This window comes from Crocuta crocuta, unplaced genomic scaffold, assembly GCF_008692635.1.
Source record: "Crocuta crocuta isolate KB4526 unplaced genomic scaffold, BGI_CrCroc_1.0 scaffold409, whole genome shotgun sequence".
Classification (NCBI taxonomy): domain Eukaryota; kingdom Metazoa; phylum Chordata; class Mammalia; order Carnivora; family Hyaenidae; genus Crocuta; species Crocuta crocuta.
Window position 1 is genome coordinate 3459856 of NW_027528006.1, and position 17562 is coordinate 3477417.

Consider the following 17562-nt stretch of genomic DNA (forward strand, 5'->3'; position numbering starts at 1 on the left):
AATATCCTAAGCATTAAAGTAAAATAAAATCAACTGGAACACAGTTTTTAATTCAAGCAATACAACCAGATGACAAAGGATTAGTGAGCAGCAAAGAATGAGATCCTAAATTTTGAAAATATAGAAAAAGATGGACTATAATAACAAAAATAAATAAATCCAAGTATCATTATTTTCAGTTTAAGCTGCATCCAGGAATGATCTCATAAAAAAAAAAATTCAAGTTGCTGCTTCCCAGATATACCCACAACTACTTTGGGAAAAGGAAAAGGGCATAAAGATATGATTTATTGTTTTCCTAGCAGAACTTTCATGATGTAATTCAGACTTGAGGTTACTAATGACCTGAGATCCATTAGCAAATTGCATTTATTACTTAAAAAATTAAAAAGGAGTCTTTCCTGCCTTAAAACACATGTATACACCCACACAAACACACACAAACAGATCTTAATCTCAAGCAAAACAGAAGTTGATTACCAAACCAACAGATATTGTGAGTTGTAAACTGAGTAAACATGCGCATTACAGGAAAAAGTTTCACAGCAGTTCATTCTTTTTCTGGTTTAGAGATAGTTTTTATGTGCTTATAATTATTTCAAGAAACTTAGTACCAAATTAGTTATATAGAGAGACTGTTATATACAGAGACAGACATTCATCGCTCATTCATTCACCTATAGACAGCTTTTGGCACAGTAGCAAAGTCACAAAGAAAATCTCCACTTTTACTGCAAAAAAGACATGACCTTTACTGATGTTTAGATAAACAAAGAAGTAGCTAATAAAAAAAGTAGGGCCACCATTTTTCTCAAATGTCATCAATTATGTAAGACCTCGAAACACATTCTGATTTGGAAAAAAAAAACAAAACTCTTGCCAACAGTTAAGAGACGGAGTAATTTCATCTATTTCTCATCTATTTCCTAGTGGCAAGTCTTCCCCAGATGGTAGTAACCCGCGCAACTGCTCTCTTTAGCCTTTTGTCACCGGAGACAATTGCTACATCTCTACGCAAACATGATGAACTCATTTTATTAGTCAAATAGTTGAATTCCATTCAAGTGCACTTAATACAGTAATACACATTATAAATTGATTGAAACTAAAAACACCTCTGATTGGAAATGGGATTTTGAAAAATACAATACTGATTTCAAATTATGTGTTTCACTGGTGTCCTGACGAAACATACAAAGAAAATTATTTGTTTCCAGCATCTGTGAAAGATTATCTAGTCCCTTAAAGTATTAAAATAGAAGTGAGAAAATACATCCCTGAAATCTAGAATTGGTAGTACAGTTTGAAAAGTTGAAGCCAATTTGATATGGTTAATTCGGATCATGGTTAAATGGGAAAAGGACAGCTCAGAAGCTGATACAAGTCTCAAATTAATAATGTTTGTTGAAAAAAAACATAAATGAAGGTACCTGTAATGTTTACAGGGTCAGAGTGCTCAGATCTGTGTATATAATGTAAGTCCTAAGATACTAAAAACTTAATTTCTTAAAATATTGCTGACCATTGAGGAAGAATAAAAAAATCCAAATGGATTACATCTAAAATGAGGCTGTTCTTTCTCCTTTTATAAAATACTTTTGGAATTCATAACACAAAAAATATGCACAGAAAGACATTCAGAAGTTTTCAATCTTTTTTTTTTAAATCAAGGGATCACTGCTCCTGAAAAATATCCCTGTTTGCTTTGCATTCTTCAGTCTTCCTTCTCTTCCAAGAGCCTTGCTACAGATGTCTATCAGCTGTATATAATGATACTTTATTTGCCTGTTATTTTCCCACAACAGAAGAGGTGGCTCTGTCAGACAACAGCTTGGTCTGGAAAATCTACTTCTGGTAGGATTCTCTCACTTTCGCCTGCAGCGCATCACATGTCTTCTTGGCATCGCCTAGAAGCATGGCCGTGTTGGGTTTATAGAAGATTGGATTGTCCACTGCAGCATAGCCAACACCCAGTGACCTCTTCATAACGATGACCTAAGGAGCATAGATTAAAGGACAAAATGAGTGTATTTAACAGACCTGGCCGGGACGTGATAGGTATGCCCACACTGCCCTGCCCTAACTTTAAATAAAGCCTGCACCGCTACTAACTCCTGAGTACACAGATTTCTAAAATACACAAGAAGTATTTTTTAATGCATGTATGCATTGTATTAACTTTCATTTTTTTAATGTGCCCATACTCACATCCATGAGAGAAAAATCTTGTTACCAATAAATAGTTTATCTATGAATGATAAGATTACAAGTGATTTTCTTCTCAGAGCTTTTCTCTATAAAGACTCTTAACATTTTCTAGTCAGAAAAATAAGCATCTTTCTCGGAATGGGTTAAAGAGACCAAACTTAGTGCAGAAGCTTCTGCTACAAATCCTAAGACAAATGTAGTTGAACAGGGAAATGGCATGATTCTTATTCCACCACTTTAAAGTATATCAGAAGGTTCCAGGGGCACCTGGGTGGCTCAGTCAGTAAAGTGTCTGACTCTTGATTTCAGCTCAGGTCATGATCTCATGGTGGTGGGTTCAAGCCCCGGGTTGGGCTCCATGTTGACAGTACAGAGCCTGCTTGGTATTCTCTCTCTGCCCCACCCTGGCTCGCCCATACTCTCTCACTCTCTCAAGATAAATAAATAAACATTAAAAAGAAAAAGAAGATTCCAAGACAAAATCCCAAAGAGCAATGTAGCCCATCAGAAGACAGAGGTAATAAATAATATTATGCTCTTACCAAGCAAAATGGAAGAAGCAAGTGTATCTCTAATATTGATGTATTATAGTCATTTACAACTACATGGATTATAGATGGTACTAGCCTGTTATACAGCAAGTCAGTTCTTAGGAAAATGAAAAGCCTTTCTGTGATAGTCTAGGTGATTTATCCAAAAATGAAAGCAGTCTAAATTTTTATTCACACTTCACAAAGCCTTAGTATAGTTTTCTTTAAATTCTTCAAATTCTCCAAATTGATGACCAATGCAATAACTTTTTATCTACACAGGAACAAGTGCATATATCGCTCACCACAAATTTCAAACTCCCATATTTACAATGAAGAGAAACAAAATGAAAGGGAAATGTACTTACATAATTATGACCATTAAAATGCAGATCTGATCCACAGGTGGTACAGACACCTGCCCTCTACTGAGGTAGGGGAAAGGTATGAGCCTCTGAGTCTCTATAACCCAGCGGTGAGTCTCCACAGAGGTGATGTGTGCGAGCAGGCCTGCTTCCTATGGCACGTTATGGTCTGGAATCCTAAATCACCTTTCTTCTAGACACTCCATAACAACAACATATTCCCTTTCAAAAAAAAAATTAAACGAAAAAACCTGCTGGTCTTCGTATATGAAGGTGATGATACTGACTTACTGTCCCAGAGGGAAGCCATCTACTCACTAGACTCTATCTGGAAGTCAGCCAGACCCATTCCAAAAGCTCACAGCTCTGTTTTCAGCTGTGGCTACAAATTTTGTTAATTCATCCACATATCGTTTGGTTCTAATGGTGACCAGGGCATTCACTCAGGTTCTCTGATGGCCACCGGACAGAAGCCGAATAGAGAGAGATAGGACCCACGCCCACACAAGTGCCTGCAGCTCCTAAAAGGTGTCAGCACTCCTCAGCGAGTGAGCCAGGATGGCTCTGTGCACATGTCTGAAGAGACATTTAATTATGAGAATGAAACACAAGTCTGTAACTTTACCTGCTTTGATTTCCAGACCTCAAGGACTGGCATGCCTGCAATAATAGAGTTCGGGTCTTCTTGAGCTGCTGAATTAACTGTGTCATTAGCTCCAATTACAAGGACCAAATCGGTATCTATGTAATAAAGGGAAAAAAAAGGAAATCTAAGACTCAAACAGGCCATTTTCATTTGGACTTCACAACAGTAATCTGGACTTTATAACAGTAATAACAGCAGTTAACATTTATAAGATGCACACTCGTGTCAGGCACGGTACACAGAGCTTTATCAGAGAGGGTCAGTAACTTACCAATGCCACACAGCTCAAAAGCAGTAGGTCATGCATCTGAACTAAGCATCCTGATTGGAGCTGACATTATTGTGCTTTCTCTCCCCCCAGTAGATCTACCTAATCTGACTTTATGGTTTTTTTTTTTTTTAATCTCAAAATGATCTTGTCCGTTATATTATTTTTTATAAGATTGGCATTTCACTTTCAACTCTTAAAATGACCACGTAAGATGCTATTTGATATCTCAAAGAAAATGGTCTAAGAGACTGTACTGTATTAAAGCTGTGCCTGTAATTCCTGGAACTGGCAGGTTTCACACAAAATTTTGCAACTTTGAAATCTGAAAGGGGGCATAAAATTAAAATGGTTCAAACTCCCTCTTTAAGGACTGTAATATAAATTACCTTAGATCTTTGCCAAAAATGCCATGTGAATGCAGACATACATATAACTTCACTACTTTTCTCTAATAAACAGTATTTTTTAAGTTTACAGTGGACACTTGCCAGAGGGAACTGGTTTAATTTTAACAAACATGATCTTGGGCCAAATGCCATTAACATTCAACATCTACCCAACGACAGCCATAAAGCACAGCACCTTATCTACTGAAATCCTTGCACTTTAAAAGAAAACAGAAAACTACTTTATTGATTATGAATCGGGACAACTGGAAGCCAGTAAAATCTCAGACACCGGCAAGCATTAGACATTAAATTGGCAACAGAAGCAATTTTATACATGAGGAACCTGAGGCTGGGATCCAGGGCAAACAAGTGAGAACTGAGACCTAGACCCCAAAGCCAGATCTCTTCTGAGTCCCTCTGCGATGAGCTGCACTGTCCCCCAAGATTTACACCACCCTGTGGATCTCCTCAAAGGCACAACAGTACCCATGCTACTCACACATCTACTGTGCCTTATGCAGTGCTGCTTTCATTGCTTTCATTTCAACTGCACCCCTACTAGGGGTAGGTTACTCTTCATCGGACTAGTAGGTCTTCAGTAATCCCACAATTTATGTCCTAAGACAGGTGTTGCTTGATTCAGACTAAGTATATTTAAACTTCAGCATTGCCCCTACCACTTACCTGGGAAGTCATGGTTGATCTCGTCCATTTCCAACACAATATCATATGGCACCCCAGCCTCAGCCAGCAGCACATTAAGCTGACCAGGCATTCGGCCTGCAACTGGGTGGATGCCAAACCTAGACAGGAAACAAATGAACAGCTGGCCTTACTTGATGGGCCAAAATGTACAGAGACCCTAACATCACCTCCAAAGCTGCACACTTTGTTCTTGGCACCTCTGCTTTTCCTGGTACTATCTGATCTCTACAGGCGGGCCTAGAACTAGTCCAGATATATGATCAATCTACAAATATTGAAGTTGGAGGTTTAATATCTCAGTTTACACAAATGATAACTCCTCTCAAAAAATACATGTAACCTTAGAACTTGACTCTTCCATATGTTTTAAGTATGATGAATTTCCAACAACATTAATAAATAAGATCACCTTACACTTAACAAGCATTATGTTCTCTCATGATACTTTCTGATAAATCTTGAATCTTTAAAAACTTATGTAAGTCAGCCTGGAATTAAACATTTGCCATGAAAAATCAACATTATTCCATCAAAAGCTGACTTCACATTCAACTTTAACCTCTATGTTCAAAGCTGGAGAAATAAAATATTGTCATGGACAGGAGTTAACAACCTCCAATCTTTCAGAGACTGATATGAGGCATTACTCCTCATCCCAGAAGAAATGTGATAGCAACATGCTGGAGTGTTTCAAAGACAGAGTGATACACAAATCAGAGCTCCATGCTTTTATTAAGGCAAAAGAAACCGAAGCATCAAGCAATTTCTTTCAACCACAACCATAATGGGATCTTTGGAGTCATTTAATCTAGCCTCTTGCCCACAGTAGTGACCTCTGTCTCCTCAGCAGTGGCAACAGTGCTTGACACACAGGAAGGGCTCAATAAAAAGTGAGTGAGTGAGTGAGTGAGTGAGTGAATGAATCCAGTGAAGAAATGCATTTTATAGTAGTTCTTGGCAGGGATCCATCTAACCTGTTTAAATACTTACAGTAACCAGAAACTTAAGGTCTATTCCATTACTAGACAATCTCAATAATTATATCTCACACACACTCATATTCAACCAAAGGGAACCTCTATTGCTTTCCAAAGTCTGTAGTTTTGTCATCTGGAGTCATAATGAGTCTACTCTCTCTTTCATTTGTGGATTCCTTTGAGCTATCCTAGGGTGCTTACTAAGCAAAACATCCTCAATTCTTCCAACTACTCAATGCTGACAGACCCACTGCTGTCCCCTGTTTCCACACTGCAATATCCAGCTCAAATCTCAGTCCCCCAAAGCGAATACAGTATGGATATCATACCATATCATATGCTGGATATGACCTGGATGCATAGGGCACAGCAAGGAAATCACATCCTTAGCTCTTCCATTGACAATGCCTAAGTCGGCCTTAGCTTTTAGAGCTGCCACAACACATTGCTGGCTCATACAAAAGTTATGTCATTTAAGACACAGAAACTGCTGCCAAGTCAGGTGTCCCCACTGTTAATACAGGTTCTTCTGGGAACAGATTAAAGCAGCACAGTAATCAACCCCTCCCAAAAACAAAGCCCTGAAAAGAGCTTTAAAATGGCCATTTATATGGCCCAAATAGCCGATAAAGGATTTTCTCACAGCTTTAAAAGTGATAGTGAGGAGTCTGAGTTACTGGGGGATCTTGTAGTTGGGGAAAAAAAGAAATCAAGTGACAGATATTCTCTTTTATAAACTTTACTTTTAATCTTCCTTCTGGGATCACCAAATGCCCCTAAATAATAATTTATATTTTTAAAAAACCAGAAACCCTGGGACAAAAAGGAAACAAAACAGTTGCCCCTAAGCAGTTGTACAACAGAGAATCCTTTTATTTTTCCTCTCTTTTTAATATATTTTCCCAATTTTCTATGAGAATGTACACTTTTGTGGGGAAATCAAACCATGTGATTAAGTGGCCTCGGGGAAACCCCAAAGAGCTAGGAAGATAGTGAGATCAGTGACCTTGGCCCAGCCAGGATCTTCCCAGCTTCACGGTTGCTGAAAGGAGGAGAATGTACACTTTTTATGGTGGAAAAAAATTAACTTCATTTAAAATAACTTAATACTGGGGGCGCCTGGGTGGGTCAGTCGGTTAAGCGTCGGACTTCAGCTGAGGTCATGATCTCACGGTTCATGGGTTCGAGCCCCGCATCGGGCTCTGTGCTGACAGCTCAGAGCCTGGAGCCTGCTTCAGATTCTGTGTCTCCCTCTCTCTCTGACCCTCCCCTGCTCATGTTGTCTCTCTCTCTCTCTCTCTCTCTCTAAATATTTAAAAATATTTAAATATTTAAATAAATATTTAAAAATATTTATTTAAAAATAAATATTTTAAAAAATAAAATAAAATAAGTTAATACTTCATCTGTTATATTGTAATACCATTTACAAGTGATTTCTCATACATTATTTCATTCTATCCCTAATCATCTTTAAAACTCTCCATCAAGAATGAGAATGTTGGGGCGCCTGGGCGGCTCAGTCAGCCTGGATGCCCAACTCTTGATTTTGGCTCAGATCATGATATTAGGGTCGTGAGATCGATCCCTGCGTCAGGCTCCATGCTGAGTGTCGAACCTACTTCAGATTCTCTCTCTCTGTTTCACTCTCCTCTCACCCCCACTCACCCCCCAACTCATGTACATACCCTCTCTCTAAAATGAAAGAATTAAAATAAAATAAAAAGAATTTGAATGTAAGTGCAAGTGATTCAAACCCAGTCCTTCATTAAATAAGCAGAGCTTCAGAGCTGTCCCCCAGCACCTAACAAAAAGAAGCAAGAATGTAGTTAAGGGGGGCCACTGCTGGTATATATTTTGGCACAATGGCCAATGCTGACTCTTCGTGACGTGCTGTGTAGTCTGTACAACTTTTTAAGTAGATAGTTACAGCTGGGATTCAAACTCAGGTCTCTCTGCCTCAAGAGTCTCAACTTTTAACTCTATACATTATAGTAGCATAGGGGAGATATATATCTGAGAGGCATTCTTGCTTAGTTAACAGCTCAGGTTTTACTAGTTACGTTGCTGCTGGGCAGGTTACTTAAGGACTCTCACTGTCTCAGTTTTCCCAGAGTAGTAACTGGCTCTTACTATCAGCCCACATCCTGCCAAGGGCTATATAAAACTGTGTAGAAACAGTTTAAGAAATACTTATTATTCTCAGCTTGAATGGATAAAATAAAGGAGTTCCAAAAATCCAATTCAGTGCTCTTTGAGAATGATTGAGAGCCCAGAAAGTTTCAACAGTGCTACAAGCTATAAAATAGAAAAAAAAAATTAAGTATCTGCATGAACACACAGACACAGGAGAAAAATATGTCTCCGTATGCAAAGCATTTACAACAAGGTAGAACATTTACTAGCACCTGTTGGATGCTGGGGAAAAATTACAAAGGGTGGGAGTTAGAAATCACCTGCACAGAAGGTGCTATTTCATCTACTTCAACTACTGCATCATCTTTCCCCTCAGTGGGCTAGTTGTAGTTTTATTCCAGTGAAAATAAAATTAAAAGCAGTCATTGTTTCACTCCAGTCATTAGTACACTCCAGACCGTGGTGACCCAAGCTCACCTCCTTATAGGGTTTTAAGTTCTTCAACCACAAATTCTCCTGTCATTTCGGGGACTGTAACAGTTCAACACCTGAGAAAATAATTTTAAATGTTCTCTAAAAACAAGACTGCTTTTTTTTAATTAAAAAAAATGTTTATCATTTATTGAGAGAGTGAGAGAGAGAGTGTGCGCAGGGAGGGGCAGAGAGAAAAGAAGAAAGACTCCCAAGCAGGCTCTGCACTGTTAGCACAGAGCCCGATGTGGGGTGGGGAGTCCCACACGACCCCGTGAGGTCACTACCTGAGCCAAAATCAAGAGTCAGACACTGAACTAAGTCACCCAAGCGCCCCAACTGCTTTCTTTTTAAACTAGACATTGCTATCTTAATGTCATAGTCTATACCAAGCCAAAGTCTTCAATCACTCCTGAAAACAAAAGAAATACGGCAAAATACTGACAGTTTATATTTCCACTCGTGATGTGGTAATGCAAGCTGTCTTCAGCACTGCAGCTGTTTTCAAACTGCCTCAGAGAAAGCATTTCTGCAATGTTAAATGGACTCTCTGGCTGAGGTACCTACTTTAAGATTTTAGTTTGTTTTTTTTTATAGCGGCAATAACAAAATATTTGAAAAAAAATTCTCCAGGAACCAAAGTATATGCTCAGTAAATTGGACTGATTATTACTAAGACTCAAATATGAACATAAATATCACTTTAATACTTCAGTAGCAATAGTGTACTTTAGGGGGTGGCTGGTTAGTAGAGCATGCAACTCTTGATCTCACAGTCGTGAGTTTGAGCCCCATGTTGGGTGTGGAGTCCATGGAAGGAAGGGAGAGAGGGAGGGATGGAGAGAGGGAAGGAAGGAAGGAAGGAAGGAAGGAAGGAAGGAAGGAAGGAAGGAAGGAAGGAAGGAAGGAAGGAAGGAAGGGGTAAGGAAATAGAATAATACAGCCTTTTCCAGCTTCTGGAGGCTGTCCCCATTTCCTGGCTTGTGGCTGCATCCCTCTCACTTCTGCTTCCATTATCACATCTCCTTCTCCAATTCTGACCCTCTTCCTCTCTCTTATGACAACCCTAGTGATTACATGGACCCACCTGAATAATCCAAGATAGTCTCCCCATCTCAAAACCCTTGGCTTAAATCTACAAAGTCCCTTTTGCATGTGAAGTAACATGTTCACAGGTTTGGGGGGAATTACAAGTGGATATCTTTGGGTGCGCCCAGGAGGCTTAGCTGGTTAAGTGTCCGACTTTGGCTCAGGTCATGATCTCACAGTTTGTTGAGTTTGAGTCCCACATCTGGCTCTCTGCTGTCACCACAGAGACTGCTTCAGATCCTCTGTCTTCCCCTCTCTCTGCCCCTCCCCCACACATTCTCTCTCTCTCTCAAAAATAAACATTAAAAAAAACTTAAAACAATAAAAAAATAAATAAAAAAAAAAAGAAAAACAAGTGGACATCTTCAGGGCCATTATTCAACCTATCACAAACTTCCTTTCTAGTCCTAAAATTCCATGAATTAGGATTTCTATCTTAGCTGAATAAACCAATATACAGTGTGTAAATTACTTTTAGATTTCAATTCTGTATTCCTCCTTTAGTAATTTTTTAAATTAATTTATTTGTTTTTAATACTGTCCTTGCTTATCTTTAAATTAATCCATCTGGCCATCATCTTTATGCTTTAACTGGCATGTCTTGGGCCAGATTAGAAATCAAAGACCTCTAAATGTATTTGTTGTTATTGTAATATTTAATTAGCTACAGACTGCATAAAGACATTATTTCTGTTGAGCTAGTTGTGAAGGGTAAACAATCACAAAGCTAACCAATGTTATGCTAAATATCCCAAACGATAGAACATTTTATATCTATTAGCATAATAATTTATTAGACCAAAACTTAAGACTCTAAGGTTAGAGAAAAACACATGCAAGGCTCTTACAAGAAAATGCCAGTGTTTTGAGAGAAATAACAGAACACACTAAATTTTTAGAAATATAAACGTGCACACTGATAAGTCAATGTGAATTTATAACAATTCTGGCCTATATAACTGGCTCATCTCCAAAGTCTGTATCAAAGTTAATTATACCAGACATTGGTTTGGCCATAACCAGCAATTTCCAGGAATTTATGGCCAAAGTTCATCAATGTCCCATCATCATATGAAGAATATCCAGAATTTCAAAATGCAAAGCCTACTAGCCTTTTAGTCCTTCCCTTTGAGCCACAAAAATTATCTTTATCGTACACACACTTAACAAAGCAGAATCAGCTGCCCCTGTCTACAAGATTCAACAGAAGGAAAATCAATACTAAAATGAGATCATGAAAAGATCTGCCAAGGTGCAGGGTGGCTCAGTCGGGTAAGCATCTGACTCGTGACTTCAGCTTGGTCGTAATCTCGTGGTTTGTGGGTTTAAGCCCCACACTGGGCTGTATGCTGGTTGTGTGGAGCCTGCTTGGGATCTCTCTCTTCCTCGTTGTCTCCCTCCTGTGCTCCCTCTTTCTCTCATTCTCTCTCTCTCTCTCAAATAAATAAACATTGAAAAAAAAGAGCGAGATCTTGCATGTTCCGAGAACTCTTTCCTTATGCATCCCCTCCTTACGATGCACTGTATCAGAGTAACTGGTTGACACGACTGTGCTCTCCACACTGGGCGCAACATGAGCATCGGAACCATGTCTCATCGATCAGTTCCCACAGCACTTGGCAGCAAGGTCCACGGACTCATAAATTTTTTACATGTCTTTTTAGAGAAAGAATTTAGGGGAGTGGCAAAAAAAAATATATAGCAGTTAAAAGCTGTAGAGTGCCACTGCCTGGATTCACAGTATTTGGACAGTTTAGGTCAGTACGCCTTGCGCCTCCTCTGTGGGCAATGAGACTGATCATAAAACCTCTTCAGAGGAGTACTGTGAAATTTAAGTGAGATAGTTCACATAAAGAGGTTTTTATAGAAAGTACTTTAGGCCAATGCCGAGCACAATAAGCCTTTAATAAATTAGCCTCCAATTACAAAATTCTATTCCAATACATTTCTGTAATATAAATGCTCATCTGTATTTTTCAAATAAATACACATTTTAATGATCACTTACATAAAAACAAATACACATTTTTTTTGTCGTTAAAACAAATGTTAGTTTGATGTCAACACTTTCTGGTTGGTTTTCTAATTTTTACCTTGAAATTCTAGTAAATATCAATATAGTCCAACAAAAGCCAGAAGTTCTTTGTATATCAAAAGACTAGAGAAATTATGTAGTCAAAATAGACTGAGGCTAGTAATTGTGCATACTGGGCTCACTGGGAACTTGGTCATAACTAACATTCAAATATACACTTATTTGATAAGGTCAAATTTTAAAAGGCCATGTTTAACCCTTCCAACATTACTATTAGACAAAAATGCACTGTTTCCACAACTGACAGGTACAACAAATATTATCATTAAGTCAGGATAACCTCTACAATTATCTTGAAGCAAGAACAATTTCAACACTTTTTCTATTCTCCTCTCAAATATGAAAATGATAGCTTTTTGTGAGACATTACAGAATAAAAACTAAGGACTCAGTCCCCAATTAAAGATAGACCCAGGCACAGTTCAAAAACAGTGAAATGAGGGGCGCCTGGGTGGCTTAGTCGGTTAAGTGTCCGACTTTCGCTTAGGTCATGATCTCGCGGTTCGTGGGTTCGAGCCCCGCGTCGGGCTCTGTGCTGACTGCCAGCTCAGAGCCTGGAGCCTGTTTCAGAGTCTGTGACTCCCTCTCTCTCTGACCCTCCCCTGCTCACGCTGTCTCTCTCTCTCCTAGAAATAAATAAAAAACATTAAAAAAAAAAACAAAACAAAACAGTGAAATGATCTACTCAAATAAATCAATCTGATCTTCAGAGCCTTTTAAACTAACCAAGAAAGAATAAAAACAAATAAGAGTGCATACAAGGGCTATTTGTAAATATTGCATGACCTGGATAGAACTTGGTGACAATGCAGTTCAAAAGACACCCTATTTCTTAAGCCTTTTTTTTTTAATAACACATGATGATATAAAGCCTATTCTTACACTTCTCACAACTTCACATCACATTTCAGACACCACATGTTCTAATGTGGATACAACAATGTTTATTCCCATGATCGTGGGCCATGGAGACAATATGTCCTGACCAGGGTGCATTACAGCAGTTGATTCTTGGCCATGTGGGACGAGTAAAAAGTATAAAACATTCACCACATGTATCCTACCACAACTGTTCAAATTAACTATATTTTCCTTCTCACATTAGGGAAATATCCAGATTTAGTTCAGCAATAAAACATGAAGAAAAGAGCCAAGTATCCCACTTCAACAATAAGAAAAAGAAACTACAGAGACAACTGGGCCTCGTCCTAGAATATTGAGTGTTTTCCCCATTTTGCAGCCTCTTACTATTATAAATACTGCAAAGTCTCTTCAGATTAAAAAAAAAAAAAAGTCTTTTTACAACCTTAACAATTTGGCTATACATTTTGCCAGTCACTGTGCAAAATGTTTTCATACTAAAGATGTTCAAAAGGCTAATTTTTTTCTTTTACTGTCCTTTATTTTTTTAAAAATATAATTTATTGTCAAATTGGATAACATACTGTGTGTACAGTGTGATCTTGGTTTTGGGGGTAGATTCCCATGTTTCACTGCTTACATACAACACCCAGTGTTCATCCCAACAAGTGCCCTCCTCAATGCCCATCACCCATTTTCCCCTCTCCCCCAGACCCCATCAACCTTCAGCTTATTCTCTATATTTGAGAGTCTCTTACGGTTTGCTTCCCTCCCTCTTTGTTTGTAACTATTTTCCCCCTTCCCTTCCCCCATGGTCTTCTGTTAAGTTTCTCAAGATCCACATATGAGTGAAAACATATGATATTTGTTCTTCTCTGACTTATTCACTTAGCATAATAACCTCCCGCTCTATCCATGTTATTCCAAGTGCCAGGATCTCATTCTTTCTCATTGCCAAGTAGTATTCCATTGTATATACATAAACCACATCTTCTTTATCCATTCATCAATTGATGGACATTTAGACTCTTTCCATAATTTGGCTATTGTTGAGACTGCTGCTATAAACATTGGGGCACATGTGGCCCTATGCATCAGCACTCCTGTATCCTTTGGATAAATTCCTAGTACTGCTATTGCTGTGTCGAGGGGTAGTTCTATTTAATTTTTTGAACAACTTCCACACTATTTCCCAGAGTGGCTGCCCCAGCTTGCATTCCCACAAAGTGCAAGACAGTTCTCATTTCTCTATATCCTCGCCAGCATCTGCTGTCTCCTGACCTGTTAATTTTAGCCACTCTGACCGGTGTGAAGTGGTATCTCAGTGTGGTTTTGATTTCTATTTCCCTGATGATGAGTGACACTGAGCAACTTTTCATGTGTCTATTAGCCATATGGAGATCTTTTTTGGAAAAGTGTCTATTCATGTCTTCTGCCCATTTCTTCACTGGATTATTTGTTTTTAGAGTGTTAAGTTTGGTTAGGTTCTTTATAGAGTTTGGATACTAACTCTTTATCCAATATGTCATTTGCAAATATCTTTTCCCATTTCATCGGTTACCTTTTAGTTTTGTTGATTGTTTTCTTTGCAGTGCAGAAGCGTTTTATCTTGATGAGGTCCCAATAGCTCATTTTTGCTTTTAATTCCCTTGCCTTTGGTGATGTGTTGAGCAAGAAATTGCTGTGGCTGAGTCAAAGAGGTTGTTGCCTGCTTTCTTTTCTACGGTTTTGATGGTCTCTCATCCATTTTGAGTTTATTTTTGTGTATGGTGTAAGACAGTGGTCCAGTTTCATTCTTCTGCATGCTGCTGTCCAGTTCTTCCAGTGCCATTTGCTAAAGAGACTGTCTTTTTCCCATTGGATACTCTTTTCTGCTTTGTCAAAGATTAGTTGGCCTTACATTTGTGGGTCCAATTCTGGGTTGTCAATTCTATTCCATTGGCTTATGTGTCTGTTTTTGTGCCAGTATCATACTGTCTTGATGATTATAGCTTTGTAGTTCTTTTACTGTGTTTTATATTTTTAAATTACACTGACTACAGTTAGTAATTTGACCTTCCCAATACCATCATTCCACAATTTTCCTAAATATGTTATTCTAAGCCCCAGTACGTTGACAAATTAATGAGAAAAAAGACAAAACAAAGGGAAATTTTATTTCATTTGTTTAAAGCCTATTTATTCTTCTTTTTTAACCATAAACATTTATAAATCAGTAAAACCTTTAGAGTTAAAATAGAGGCCTGGGGTACAGGCCATGGACGGCCGGCATCTGCTAGTCAGCACTGGGGCTGGGCCACGAGACAGACTGTGGGCCTCACCCCTCTGTCCTGAGGCCACTTCTCCCGCTTGGGATTGCAGGTGCGAGAGTCATGATTCCACACTCAGAACCAATTATTGGGAATCAGTTCACCATTTTTTTCCTCACTCCCCTACCTTGGGATTTCTCAGATATTTGTCATTTATCATCCAAAGATCTCCAGTAAAAGAATTTTTCCAAGAAGTGCTAATGATGATGGTATTTTTCAGGGAGAATGCCATTCAACTCCCAGAACCAGAATGTCTTGGTCTGTTTAGGCTGCTATAACAAAATACTTTAAACTGGGTGGCTGAGTTCTGGAGGCTGGGAAATCTGAGTTCAAGGCACTGAAGGATTTTTGCAGTGGTCTGGAACTGAACCTGTAATATCTCTGAGCAAGGGAAGCCATAAGGCAGTGGGATAAAATCTTCAGACTGGAGAAAAAAGAATTGTCATCATGGAATTTTGAGGTATATAAAAAGAAAGAAAATCTACCATTAACCTCTCACTAAAGAACCTTTAAAAGATATGTTTCAAGGTGTCTGTGTGTCTGTCAGTTAAGCGTCTGACTCTTGATTTCGGTTCAGGTCATGATCTCACAGCTGAGATCAAGCTCCATACTGGGCTCCGCGCTGAGAGCATGGAGCCTGCTTGGGACTCTCTCTCTGCCCCTTTCCTGCACTTGCTCCCTCTCTCTCTCAAAATGCATTTAAAAAAACTTAAAATTTTAAAGATATGTTTCATATGGTATTTGTCTTTCTCAGACTTATTTCGCTTAGCATAATACTCTCTAGCTCCATCCATCTTACTGCAAATGGCAAGATTTCATTTTTTTGATAACTGAGTATCCATTGTGTATAGATACCACATCTTTATCTATTCTTCAGTCGACGGACACTTGGACTGTTTCCATAAGTTGGCTATTATAGACAATGTCACAGTGAACAATGGGGTGCATATAAACCTTTGAATTAGAATTTTTGTGTTCTTTGGATAAATGCCTAGTGGTGCAATTGCTGGACAAAAGGGTAGTTCTATTTTTAACTTTTTGAGGAGACTCCACTGTTTTCCAGAGTGGCTGCACCAGTTTTCATTCCAACAGTACAAGGGGATTCTCCCCTTGTCCGCATCCTCACCAACACCTGTTGTTTGTGTTGTTGATTTTAGCCATTCTGACAGGTGTGAGGTGATAATCTCATTGTAGTTTCCATTTGTATTGCCCTGATGATGAGTGATGTTGAGCATCTTTTTATGCATCTGTTGGCCATCTGTATGTCTTCTTTGGAAAAATGTCTATTCATGTCTTCTGCTCATTTCTTAACCAGATCACTTCATTTTTTGGTTGTTGAGCTTTATGAGTTCTTTATATATTTTGGATACTAACCAAAACAGACTCTTAACTATAGGAAACTGATGGTTACCAGAGGGGAGGTGAGTGGCGGATGGGTTAAACGGGTGACGGGGATTAAGGAGTATACTTGTGATAAACACTGGGTGCTGTATGGAGGTGTTCAATCACTATACTGTACACCTGAAACTAATACAATAATGTGTTAGCTGGAATTCAAATAACAACTTAAAAAAAATAAATTAAGAAAAAGAGTTAAACTAGACCTTACAGATTTTCCAATCCAACTATTTCCTCAGGCAGGACTCCTTTATTTAGAATTACATAGAATATGTGAGCACTGTACTGTGTCACAGAGCAGGCTGGGAGCTCCACTGCAGACGCAGTACACAGTCCCTGGTGGCAACACACACCTTAAGGACTTTTGTATTCTGTGCTTGCACGTGGCAGTGCTCCATTCTGAGGAGGGTCTGTGAAGGTAATAGAATGATCTGTTACTACATTCAATTACTTTCGTAATCTGACTGTGCATTTCACCTGTGAAAAATATGGTGGGATCTGAAAGGGCAGGTCTCTTTGGTTTATCACATTCTGATCAGAACTTCTGATTGACAGCTACAAGTCACTGATGAGAAGCACAAGGAAAAGTGGTGTTTACTTTTTTAAGAAGTAACTGTAGTAAATGCAATGGAGAATAAAACCTTCTAAAATATGAAGTCGGGTAAACGGACCATTCTTCATGGTGAAAAGGCTGGGACCAGCTGGGTAGGGTTAGCTTGTCCATCTGAAGAGAAACAAAGGAATGAAGTGGGACAAAATCTTCCTTACTGCCCTCAAAATGGACTGATGGGAAAAGCTGTGGAATCAACTTTCTGGCAAGTCTTCTTAGGCCGAAGGATAGACACCTGCCTCTCGAAAATTGTGAAAGCCCTTTGAAGCAGTGCTTCAGACGAACTCACTGGTACAATTCTGAACGAAAAGAAAATGTTCACTTAATTGCCTAGAACTTTCTGATAGCCAGAACTAGAGAACATTATGTACCTTTCATTCTTTTTTTGAAGGCAAATAAGGGCTGGCTGAACCGCTACTCGGGTCTGAAATCTGGTGTTCATCTATGGCCTTCCCTTCTGGAGGAAAAAAAATTACGAATGTTAAAGAGCTTACAAAAGTGT

At 38.7% G+C, this 17562-nt stretch overlaps 1 protein-coding gene across 1 annotated transcript in view; it reads right to left on the minus strand.

The window, feature by feature from the left end:
- Window positions 1–1019: 1019 nt before the first annotated feature.
- LOC144222412 (NAD(P) transhydrogenase, mitochondrial) overlaps window positions 1020–17562 on the minus strand; it is a 48568-nt gene continuing 32025 nt past the window's right edge. The window contains exons 14-16 of the mRNA XM_077752890.1: window positions 5094–5212; window positions 3729–3844; window positions 1020–1995 (exon numbers count right to left, since the gene is read on the minus strand). Of these exons, the coding sequence (XP_077609016.1) occupies window positions 1846–1995; window positions 3729–3844; window positions 5094–5212 (385 nt within the window). The 3' untranslated portion in view covers window positions 1020–1845. The remainder of the gene's footprint in view (window positions 1996–3728; window positions 3845–5093; window positions 5213–17562) is intronic.